Source organism: Cyprinus carpio, chromosome B19 (assembly GCF_018340385.1).
Source record: "Cyprinus carpio isolate SPL01 chromosome B19, ASM1834038v1, whole genome shotgun sequence".
Taxonomy (NCBI): Eukaryota; Metazoa; Chordata; class Actinopteri; order Cypriniformes; family Cyprinidae; genus Cyprinus; species Cyprinus carpio.
The window spans coordinates 19,287,485-19,300,573 of NC_056615.1; the positions used below are offsets into that span (position 1 = coordinate 19,287,485).

The window sequence follows — 13,089 nt, forward strand, 5'->3', positions numbered from 1 at the left end:
ACAACAACCATATTTGTCATTTAAACTGCTTTCCCACGTAAAAAGAACTATGTATTATGCCAAATAAAGGGTCACAAATGAAACTAGATGGTAAACTCAACTGCTTGAGTGGGTAGCACTAAAGTGTATGCGTGCATGCCGGAATATTGCTCTGCAGAGTATGTAGAAATTGATACTTCATGTTGCCTTAACTTTATTTCCATCAGTTGCACCATTTGTTTAGAGTGCTTTGATCGGATTGATATAAACAATGCATGTTTCTGTGTCTGCAGTACAGACCTCCTCCACCAAAGGTGGCAAACTCTCCTGCTGTATCCACAGTGTCTTCTCGTCTACCTCAGCGCTCAGCCTATGGGCAGAGTGCTGGCACAGGTATGGACTTGTTTTAATAAGTTATTTCCATCTCTAATCAATTATTTCCCTCTTGTTATTTTATCAAGAATCCCTTTTGTAAAACTTGACACAACCAGAGCTATTAAACTTACAGGATTGCTCCTGTGTTCGCCCACTTTAGTGGGGAAAAAAGATTAGTTTTTATTGCTTCCAATCCAGCTTGTATTATTTTGAATATTTTTTATATAATTTTATAGTACATGTTAGTTTTTTTTTTCCAATTAGCTGTGTATGGGCTCAATCTTAAAGGAACACGCCACTATTTTGAAAATTTGGAGATCACGTGACCCTTCGGCAGCAATGCACGCATAGTCCTTCACTCTGCTCACTTAGTCAGAAATTGTATATATCCTGTCAGTAAATTTTGAACCACTCTTTACCTAGCCCACTATGAGTATCCCCAGCAGTCAACGACGTTCGGGAAAAGAGAGATTGAACAATCACCAATAAAGAAAAAATTCAAAGGTTCCACCATCTCCAGAGAGGATCTCGACGCTGCTATAGCTAATGGTATCAAGCTAGCGCTGTAAAATTCTGTAAAAGAACTGAAAGCAGAAGTTGAAAAAGCTAGCCAACGCAGCAAAGCAGACACAGGATCAGGTCAATTCAGTTCAAGCAGCAACACATGAGGATAGGAGAAAAGTCACAAACTTAAGAAAATCAGCTGTAACAGATCACCGAAAAAATGACAGACATTGAAGATAGGAGCAGGAGAAAAAAACGTATGACTGGTGGGGTTTCCCAGAAGGGGCGGATGTGTTCAATGCAGCTGGCTTCCTTAGAGCTAATCTTTCCAAGTGGATCCCTTCACTGAAAGGCCATGACATCGAGATTGACCGGGCCCATCGCAAGTATGACGGAAGGAAAAACTCAGATTGACCGCGTACTCTCATCTTCCATGTACTAAAATGGCATGACAGGTCGGCAATCCTGAAAGGTGCTCGGCAGGCATATCTGGTGAAATATACACAGGACAATGTCACACAGCTATTTTTTCCCGACTTTAGTCCAGCCACAACTAGGCAAGGCAAGGCAAGGCAAGTTTATTTATATAGCACATTTCGTACACAATGGTAATTCAAAGTGCTTTACATAAAAGAAGGTAAAATAATCATGAAGAAAAATAATTACAAAAATAAAACAAGCAATTATAAAAACATAAAACAAGAAATTTTAAAACATTGGAAATGATTTAAAAATTGACTTATTTAAAATTAATTTAAAACAGTTAAAAATAGAAAATGATTTTACATAGAATACAGTGAATATGTAAAATACAGTGCAATCAATTCGGACATCGCACAGTGCTCATTCAATAAATGCACAGCTAAACAGTTAAGTTTTGAGTCTAGATTTAAATGTGACTAATGTTTTAGCACATCTGATCTCATCTGGAAGCTGATTCCAGCTGCGGGCAGCATAGTAACTAAAAGCGGACTCCCCTTGTTTTGTGTGTGAACCCTTGGTATTTCTAACTGACTCGATCCTAATGATCTGAGTGGTCTGTTAGGTTTTATTCAGTGAACATATCTGCAATATATTTTGGTCCTAGGCCATTGAGTTATTTATAAATGAGTAAAAGTACTTTAAAATCAATCCTAAATGTAACTGGAAGCCAGTGTAAGGACCTGAGGACTGGTGTGATATGCTCAGATTTTCTGGTGGTTCTAGTCAGAATCCTGGCAGCAGCGTTCTGGATGAGCTGCAGCTGTCTAATGGTCTTTTTGGGAAGGACGGTGAGGAGACCATTACAGTAGTCCACCCTGCTGGTGATAAAGGCATGAACAAGTTTCTCTAAGTCTTGACTGGAAAAAAACATCTAATTCTTTCAATGTTTTTTAGATGATAGTATGCTGATATAGTTACTGCTTTGACATGACTACTGAAACTAAGGTCTGTCTCCAGAATCACACCAAGATTCATGACTTGATTTTTAGTTGTTAGACCCCTAGAGTCAAGGTATGCATTCACCTTGAAAACTTCATCTTTGTTTCCAAATGCAATAACTTCAGTTTTTTCCTTGTTTAACTGAAGAAAGTTCTGGCACATCCAACTATTAATTTCATCAATACATTGGCAGAGGGAGTCAATGGGGCTGTAGTTATTTGGCGATAAGGCTAGGTAAATCTGGGTATCATCGGCATAGCTGTGATAGGCAATTTGGTTCTTTCTCATTATCTGACTTAGTGGGAGCATATACAGGCTAAACAAGAGCGGTGCCAGAATTGAGCCTTGTGGGACTCCGCATGTCATGGACGTCCACTTAGACTTATGCTCTCCTATACTCACATAATAACCTCTCCCTTCTAAGTATGACCTGAACCATTTGAGTACCATCCCAGAAAGCCCGACCCAGTTTTTCCAGTCTCTCTAGTAGTATGTTATGATCGACAGTGTCAAACGCAGCATCGAGATCTAGCAATACCAGCACTGATATTTTACCAGAGTCAGAATTTAAGCGAATATCATTTATTATCTTAATGAGCGCTGTCTCTGTGCATAGTGATGCAGTCGGAAACCAGATTGAAAATTGTCCAGGTATCCATTTGAGTTTAAGTATTTGTTCAGCTGATTAAAAACTACCTTTTCTATAATTTTGCCTATAAAAGGAAGATTAGATATTGGTCTATAATTGCTCAAAATGGTGTTATCAAGATTGCTCTTTTTCAGGAGGGGCTTTACAACTGCAGTTTTCAGGGAGTTTGGAAATGTCCCAGAAAGAAGTGAGGCGCTCACCACTTCTAAGAGATCTGCTTCTAAACAGTTAAGCACACTTTTGGAAAAAAGATGTGGGAAGTGTGTCGAGATAGCAGGTTGACGATTTTAGGTGCTGCACTTTTTCTTCCAAAATTTTGCTATCAATTGCTTCAAAAATAGACATAGTATCTTTTTGATATTGCGTCCAGATCTGTCTGACCTCTGCATTACTTGAGGATGTGCTAATTGCCTTCCTGATATTAATGATCTTCTCAGAAAAGAAGGAAGCAAACTCATTGCATTTGCTAACTGAGAGCATTTCAGTGGGAATCTGACTTGGGGGGTTTGTCAGTCTCTCAACAGTGGCAAAAAGAGTACGAGTGTTGTTTAAGTTAAGTTGTTTATAAGGTTTGAGAAGAAATTCTGTCTAGCTGTGGCTAGTTTCACATTAAAAGCATGAAGGCTGTCTTTATAGATGTTATAGTGAATTTCAAGTTTCGTCTTCCGCCACATCCGCTCGGCTTTTCTGCATTGTCTTTTCATACTCTGAACTGCTGTTGATCTTCTCCAAACTGATTTCTGTCTGTTTGTTTTCTTACTGACTATTATTGGAGCAATATCATCAATAACATTCTTAACTTTTGAGTTAAAGAAATCAAGGAGAATATCAACAGAGTCTGCAGAAATGCTTGGTGTTAGAGATATAGCCTCCATAAACAGCACACTAGTGTTCTCGTTAATGCTTCTCCTTCTGACAGAGACAGATCTACATTCAGTGGTAGCAGAGATCAATATATCAAAGAAAATACAGAAGTGATCAGCTAGTGCTACGTCCTTAATAACAATGGATGAAATTTTTAGAACCCTACTGATGATTAAATCTAAAGTGTGTCCACCTTTGTGTGTGGGTCCATGCACATGCTGAATCAGGTCAAAGGGTTTTTAGAACCGTTATCATTTCTTTTGTAATTTTGTTTTCTGCATTATCTATATGAATATTAAAAATCCCCTGCAATAGCAAAACAGTCAAACTCTGAGGAAATCATTGATAACATTTCTGTGACCTCTTCAACAAAAGGCTGGAGAGTATTTTGGAGGCCTGTAAATAATGATAAACAGAATGCGTTGAGCACCTTTCAGCACAATCCCTAGATATTCAAAAGACAAGTACTGACCAAATGACATTTGCTTGCATTGATAGACATCTTTAAATAGAGCAGCTACACCTCCACATCTCCTAACAGTCCTGCAGACACTCATGAAAGTAAAGTTTAGGAGGGGCTGCTTCATTGAGGACTGTTGCACTGCAGCTGTCTTCTAGCCATGTTTCATTTAGAAACATAAAATCCAGATTGTTTGTGGTTATAAAGTCATTGATTAAAAATGATTTATTTTTTAGTGAGGCGAATGTTTAAAAATGCTAACTTGATGGCAGTACTTTGTGTCTTTACATCAATCTTAGTTTGATGCATTATAGGCCGCAGATTAGATGAGTTTGCCCTTGAGCTTGAAAAGACCTTAGATTTTCTATCACGTGATAAAACTGAAATAGAGAAAGCTACAGGCACACTGGGTTCCCGCTTGTTCTGTAAACATTTGTGAATGTTGCTGCTATTATAGCGGGGACCCGACACATATCACTGAGAGCTGCTATCAGTTGTTTTTGGTTCACCTACAGCAGATGGAGGGGTTGGGCCCTGGCGTTGTGGCAGCGGTCGGAGAGCTCTCACAGGAGCAGGGCCCACAGGCTTTGGTGGTTGGGGGGCCCGCCGTTTTTTTTGGTGATATTTGCGGGCTTGCAGCGAATGAGTGAGAGAGTTTAGTCCGAGCATACACCAACTCCTCCATTTTCTGTGAGAAGCACAGAAGTGGAGATGCTGGAGAGAGGGATAATGTGTCCGGTGAGAGGGGCTGTGTCTCTGGTGTTTCCAGTGACTGTGATATGTTGTCCTGGCTTCCCTGGCTGTTTTCCAGAAGGTCGTCCTTGGGTGCTGAGTCTTGTATCTGTTTTGATACATCACAGTCTGTCTGTGAGGAGCTCTGTGGGCAGGGCTCAGCCGGGATAGTGTCCATCAGCAGTGCTTGTTGTGGCTGGATGGTGTTATCAGTGTCCTTGTGGGATATGTCAACCACATGATGACTCGGACCTGGTGTGTGTGTGCTGAATGAATTGACATACTCTGTTGAAGGATGGCGTAAGCAGAAGTAGATATTGTCCTTAAGCACTCTAGCTCCAAGTTTGTTAGGGTGGAGGCCATCCTGGTTTTAACAGTTGTCTATGGCCCCAGAGCAGATTAAAGTTGTCGATGAAATTCACTCCTTTTATATTGCAATATCTTTGTAGCCATGTGTTCAACCCAAGCAACCGTGAAAACATATTTGTTCCCCTTGCTGGAAGTGGTCCACTGATGAACGACTGAACTTTGAGTCTTCGAAGTGTTTCAAAGAGTTCACTGAAGTCCTTCTTAAGGAGTTCTGACTGTTCTTTCCGAATATCATTCTTCCCCACATGAGGATGATGATTCGATTTGCAGTCTTGTGCTTCATCAGAATGTTCTGAAGTTCCTTGTTCACATCAGAAACCGTTGCTTGAGGAAGGCAGCATGTTGTTGTAGTCCTGCTACTGATGTTTCTGATAATAGAGTCACCCACTATCAGAGTCCTGGGCTCGGCTGCACTCTGAGCTGAATGTCGTTGTCTGCTCGACCTTGAGCGCCTGTTAGTAGCAGTGTTAGCTGCTGGTTGATCCGATACATGTTTAATCACATTTGGGGATTCCTCATCCGCATTCATTAATGCTTCAAATCTGTTCTCAAGATGTATAGGGGGTGGCAGAATACCAGTATTCACAAGCCTTATCATAGCCGAATCTGGGGTAGAGGATGATACAGCAGCAATACGAGAAACTCGTGACGATCTGATGTCTCGTGTTCCTTTGGGTCTCGCTCCTTGTTTGTGCCATCTATTAGTGTGGCGACCAGTTTCGGCTTGTTCCTCTACACTTGGTATAAACTGTTGAGATTCAGAAGATTCATGGGACTCACCGGCTGTATGCTGAGAGGGTCCATGACGACGATCTGCTGAGTGTTTCGCCTGTTTTGGAAGTCCAGCAAGTAACTTTGTTTCAAGAACCACAAATCCTTTGTAGAAGTTTGGCAGCAGTTCATGCAACAAGTATATTCAACAGGACGCATTTTCTCTCTCTTCTGTCTGAATGTAGTCAGTTGTTTTCTCGTCTCCGGAATGTAAGCTGCTGGCAGTGGGAGGCAAAGTCTTCTTTTTGTAGTATAATTCCAGTCCCAAAGAGTTTTTAGTTTTAGTGTTTGTGCCAAAAATCTGTTGTTTGAGCACTGTGCTGATCTGCTGAAGTAAAAATCTTAGAAAAATCTGAGAAAAGTACAGAAATAAGAAGCAAAGCGCAGAGCAGTAAGCTAGAACGTCTGAACGGTAGCAAAGCCGGAAGCAATAATGAGAGAAAGAGAAAGAGATTTAATCCAGAAAGAGATTTAATCCAGTCTTGAAGAAGATGACAGCACTTTGTCTCCAGCCCTTCCTCACATATCCGGCAGTAGTTAAACTATGGCACAAAGATGAGCAGATGATGTTCGACTCTCCTCAAAGGTGGAGGATTTTGTTAATTTACTGTCACAGAAGACGTATTCTGCAGCGCTACAAAGCAGCGGGAGGGCAACGGCTGCCGTCTCCATCCTTTCAGCTCAACGAGATGAGCTCTGTGGTGATCCTAACTGCCCTGAAGAGGACAATAACAAGGTGGCCATGGACACTTGTTAATTTTGTTTTGGAATCTTGCCCCTGTCCTGTATGCTCATCCGCTGACTGGTCAAGTCAAGTCAAGTCAAGTCAAGTCACCTTTATTTATATAGCGCTTTAAACAAAAAAGATTGCATCAAAGCAACTGAAGAACATTAATTAGGAAAACAGTGTGTCAATAATGCAAAATGACAGTTAAAGGCAGTTCATCATTGAATTCAGTGATGCAGCTCAGTTCAGTTTAAATCGTATCTGTGCAATCATTTGCAATCAAGTCAACGATATCGCTGTAAATAAAGTGTCCCCTACTAAGCAAGCCAGAAGAAACAGCGGCAAGGAACCAAAACTCCATCAGTGACAGAATGGAGAAAAAACCTTGGGAGAAACCAGGCTCAGTTGGGGGGCCAGTTCTCCTCTGACCAGACGAAACCAGCAGTTCAATTACAGGCTGCAGCAAAGTCAGATTGTGCAGAAGAATCATCTGTTTCCTATGGTCTTGTCCCAGTGGTCTTCTGAGACAAGGTCTTTACAGGGGATCTGTCTTTGGGGCTCTAGTTGTCCTGCTCTCCGCTGTCTTTCAAGGCTGTAGAGGTCCTTTCTAGGTGCTGATCCACCATCTGGACTGGATACGTACTGGATCCGGGTGACTGCAGTGACACTCTGACTTGGATACAGACTGGATCTGGTGGCTATGGTGACCTCGAAATAAGAGAGAAACAGACTAATATTAGCGTAGATGCCATTCTTCTAATGATGTAGCAAGTACATCGGGTGTTATGGGAAATGTTCCCGGTTTACCTAATTAATGCAGCCTAAAAATGCTTTAACGGATTTGGATATTAAATTTGGACTGGTAAATAATTATGATTTTTTTTTTTTTTTTTTTATTATTACTATTTTTGGGCTAATGGAGAGCAGGTTTGATTTCTAAGTTTTTGGCTCAGTGGGCCTTTTGGGGACATGTCTTCCACTGAAGTGGACTGGTCACGCATCAACATTTGTTTGTTTTGTTTATGCAGACTTACACTCTTGGTAATGTGTGGTCTGCTTTGGCTTTTGTACATAGTTGTTTGTCGTTCCTTTTCCTTGTTTTTTTTTCTATGCTCTTCAACAGACATCATTTTAGACAGACATTTTATTTATTTTGCTTTTCTTTTAAAAGCATTATGCATCTAGGTAGTTTGGTATCTAGGATACATACTAACATTTACATGTCACTGGCATTATGGCATTGCTTTTGTTTCTCTTCAGGTAGACATAATCTTGACATTGCGAGCACACAATGTAGGTTCTGAATATCTTATCATTGAATGCAAATGGCCTAAATTCTCATATTCAGCATACCCGGATATTAGAATATTTGCACCATAAATCGCTTTCCTGTACCCTGATACAAGAAAAACGTTTAAAACAATGCGATGTGGCATGTTTTCAAAACAAGTATAACAAACTGGCAGCCTTCTCTTGTGCTCATAATAAAACTAAGAGGGTGCTTATCTTAGTCGATAGGAGGTTACATTTAACTATTGAACATACCGGTCCGGGAATGATGATGAAGGTAGATTTGTTTTTATACACTGTAAAATATATAATAGCAGGTTAGCACTGGTCTCCATTTACTGCCCGAATGAGGCAGATTTTTGCATTTTTCACAAATATTTCAAATATATTAGCTGAGCAGATTGCTTGTCCTTTAGTGATGGGTGATGATTTTAATCTCTTTTAACTCTCTTAAATCCTGCACTGGATAAATCTCACCCTGATACTACAGCTAACCCATCCTCTAAGTTATTGAATAAATTTATCGCAGAACTTAAATGTAATCTATCTTTGGAGAATCCAGAATACTTCATCTAAGGACTTTACTTTTTTCTAATAGACATAAGACTTTCTCTAGGATAGATTACATATTTCTCAGCCCATCTTTAATTTCATCTAACTCTTTCATCTCTATATTACCAATTTTTTTGTCTGATCACTCTGCAGTTTTATGGAATGCTCACCTTTCCAACATTAAGACCAAGGCCCCTAGAAGGCATCTTAACACATCATTACTAAACAATCAGACATTCATTAATTCGCTAAAAGATCATATAGAGGAGTTTCTCGAAATTGATATATCTTGTGATGTAGACCCTCAAATATTGTGGGAAACGACTGAATGTGCAATACGAGGATACTGTATATCATTTCCTTCTGCTCTTGCCAAAGCAAAAACTCGCCAATTTACACAATTAGAAAATAACATCCAATTATTACAAAACTTACAAAAACGAAATTTTTAGTCACCAGGCCTAGATGGCCTTCCTCCTGAATTATATTTAGAAATATGGGATGTGGTAAGGACTCTCATGCTTGATTCATTTAATTTTGAAATAGAGTATGGTACTTTTCATAGAGACCAAAAAACATCTTTGATATCATTGCTTCTTAAAAAGGGTAAAAATCCGTTAGATTTCTCTAACTACAGACCATGCGATCTAAAAGTTTATGCTAAAACTCTCTTTCTCTCACATGGAGAAAGTAATTCATAGCTTAATTAAAGAGTAATTCATAGCTTAATCAAAGAGGACCAATCCGGTTTTATTAAGGGGCATCACACATGGGTCGACTGTTTCATGTACTTGATTTTGCAGACTCTCTTCCGAATCATTGTGGGTTTTTTTTTTACGTGACGCAGAAAAAGCCTTTGATAGGCTTAAGTAGTACTATATGTGGGCAGTTCTGCAATGTTTTGGTTTCGGTGAACATTACATTACTATGATTAAGACACTCTACCACTTACCTGAGGCATCAGTCTTAACTCTTAGACTGCTCTTAGACCCCCCCCCCAGGTCCCTTTACTGCATGGAACGAGGCAGGGATGTCCATTTTGCCCTTCACTGTTTTGTTTATCCCTTGAACCACTAGCACAAGCCATTAGGAAAATAGACTGTCCACAGATTAAGATTCATAGCCATAATCATATTATTTCATTGTTCGCTGATGACATTATCTTATATTTTGATCATTTTGATATGTCAATAACCGGTATAATTAAGAAATTTGAACACTTTAGTAGTTTATCGGGGTACAAGATAAATTGGACCAAATCTACTTTAATGCCAACTAACAATGTTAAAGTTAACTCTCCTATCCCCTCATTCATTCATATTAAAGATTCTTTCATTTATTTGGGTATTACCATAAATATAAAGACATTATAAAATTGCAAGAAACCATTTTAATAACATTTTAGTCAAGATCAGAAGTGATACTCAAAGATGGAATAATCTTAAAGTCTCTCTTCAAGGCAAAATCCACCGTCAAAATGAATTTGTTACCTCGGCTTAATTTTATTTTTTCTATGTTGCCACTTTCCCCTCTTCCAGGTTACTTTAAGGAGATCATTTCCATACTTTCCCAGTTTATCTGGAATGGTAAACGGCCCAGAATAATGCTGCGTTCCAGGCAACCTGTAACCCGTGTTTTTCCAAACTTCTACCCATGAAAGTGCACCAGAACGGCAGTCAACCCGTGACTTCCCACCCGTGAACTTGTACTAGATCGATGTACTCCCAATTCCGAGCTCTGACATCATATAGCCCGCAAAACAACTATGGCAGCCCCTACGGATAATATTGCTTACAGATGCAGTGTTAATGCAAGTGGTACACGGTAGAAATAGACTTTAGGACAATATAACTTTGCAATAAAATTAATAATCTAGCTACAATTCCTTGCGCTCAGGCAGTTGGCGTGACTTGCCTGGAACGCTACAAAGTCATGAGTCGTGGTTTGAAGTCGTGACTTACGGGCTCAAAAACCTGCCTGGAACGCAGCATAAAACTTGCCATGTTGTGCCAACCTATACTTTCTGGAGGATTGGCTGTGCCAAATTTTGAATTATATATTATTTGTCATTTCAATTTAAGGCTCTTCATACTTGGTTTGACCCTCAATCTAAAGTTTCATGGAGAGTAATCGAAGCTGACAAGGTCATACCACATAGGCTCCAAACTGTAATTTTTTGCTGTCACAGGAAATAAAAAGTATACATATAAATTTGGCCCGGTTGTGGCCAATTCTATTACTGTCTTGAAAAGTGTGTAACGAAAAGTGAGGACCGTTCAAATTTGTAACAACACACCCTTATGGAACAACTTAAAATTTTATGTGGAAATCGGCCATTTGTCCAGTCCTCTTGGTCTACATTGGGCATAAATACATGCGGTGACTTATATGATAACCAAGGACTCTGCTCATTTCAAGAACATAGAACTAAGTTTTGTTTACCAGCATCATCATATTTTGTCTTTTTTCAGTTACGCTCTGCTCTCAAGGCCTATGGAGTTCCCTGGGCATCCCCTATTTCCTCTCATCCTATGTGGGATTGGGTCGCACCATCCTCTGGTCGGCCATCTGTTTCTTTAATATATTGTAAACTTTATGATCACACTGCAAAGCCTCTTTCTATTAAACATATATGGAATCGTGAATTAACAGATTTTGACTTATCGGTCAACTGGGAGAGGGTGTGGTCTAATCTAATCTTAACTTCTAAAAACTTGGCTCATCGTCTTATCCATTTCAAAGTCATCCATAGAGCATAAATAACTCCTTACAAAAGGTTTAAAATTAAACTGAAATTTTTTGTTCTGCAGACATTTTCTTTTGTTTTTTATCTGCCATCTCTATCTTTCTGTCGCTCAGCTCCACTCATGTCCGTCCTGTGCAGCAGACTAGTGTGCACTGAATGCTCTCTCGTCCACATCATGAGTAGACATGCCTCTTACTGCTGATTGGCCATAAGTTTGTTTTGCTACTCGGCCCGAATCAGTTTTCTAAAGCGTTTTTTAAAATCGCCTACCCCACCTTTAATTGTTTTGTAATAGTTTTTTTTTTTTTAGGTAACAGTAACAACACTGAACCTGTCCATGTATTCTTCTAATTTTGTCCGACCTCCCGTTGTCTCCTTTTAATACTTTAATTTTTAACATCAGTAAGAAAGTAAAATTGTCTTTTGACTCTCTTCAAAACATTTAAAATGCACATTGGTACCATTGAGTTGACAAGCATCCATCAGTTGTAAGAGGTTTTGGTGTGCTCCTAAAAGACAATATTTTATATATATATATATATATATATATATATATATATATATATATATATATATATATATATATATATATATATATATTCAGATATTTTTGGCCCTGTTCCTCACACAAAGCAAAGAATTAGAGAACATAAAGTGACATAAAGATGGTACATTTTTTATTCAAATTAAAATAAGGACATTAAAAAAAAAAAATCAAGGCTCGAAAAGCTCTTTCCCCTTTTCCTCTACAGGTATTCCTAGCAGCAAAACCTCATCCACTGGCACAGTGAGGAGTGTATCATCAGGATACTCTCCATTACGAAACACCTCATATGGCTTGACCAGCTCTCCCTCTGAGTAAGACACCAGCTCACTGACCAGTCCTGATATTTGTCATTTTCTTCAGGCTTTTAAGATCATCATGTTTTGTGTTTGCAGAGGGAACATGAAACCCAAGGTCATGGTTTCACAAAGCTTGCTGAGGAATCCACCTTCTGGTATAGGGATGAACAAGAAGAAGGTCCAAAATGTGAGAGTGACTTCTTGTGGTGAATAATGCTAATGAAATGGACTGGGAGAGCCATCAACTGCTCCTATTCAATCACTTATTTTTTTGTCTTTTCTATTTCACAACATCAGTTACAAAATGTCTTTTAGTCAGGTGTCAGTGTTTTTAGGCCAGTTTTTTTTTTCTTTTTTCCTAACCTAACCTCTGGGTTGCAGAATTGTTTTTATTAGACCACACTGACTTATTCACATCTTGAACTTTTGTTAGGAATGATGTGAAAAATGAAAATGAAATACATTTTTCCACACCACGCACCAAGGTTTGCCACTTGTGTGGGACCAAGTACCCTGTGGACTAGGCCAAGTTCTGCTGCGAGTGCGAAGTGAAACCAATGTGCATTTAATAAGTTCACATAATAGAACAACTGACTCACTGTAGCCTAAAAAGAGTATTCCTTTCCAACCCACTAATGGACTTGGCAAATCCTTGTGCTGTACAAATATTGCCCTTGTAATCTGCTTTTGTTTCTGTAGAATGAATCTCATCTCAAGCTTCTCAGTTTTTTTTTTTTGTTTTTTTTCTTAATGAAAGTGCAATATGATTGGTTATTGCTACAAAGGGAGTAGTATTCTCACCGTTA

General features: G+C 39.1%; 1 protein-coding gene across 1 annotated transcript; it reads left to right on the plus strand.

Moving 5' to 3' along the window:
* Nucleotides 1-254: 254 nt before the first annotated feature.
* On the plus strand, nucleotides 255-12,497 carry LOC122134147 (zinc finger C2HC domain-containing protein 1A-like). The gene is made up of 3 exons (XM_042745978.1): nucleotides 255-372; nucleotides 12,193-12,298; nucleotides 12,380-12,497. The coding sequence occupies exons 1-3, from the start codon at nucleotides 255-257 to the stop codon at nucleotides 12,495-12,497; spliced, it is 342 nt and encodes a 113-aa protein (XP_042601912.1).
* Nucleotides 12,498-13,089: the final 592 nt, after the last annotated feature.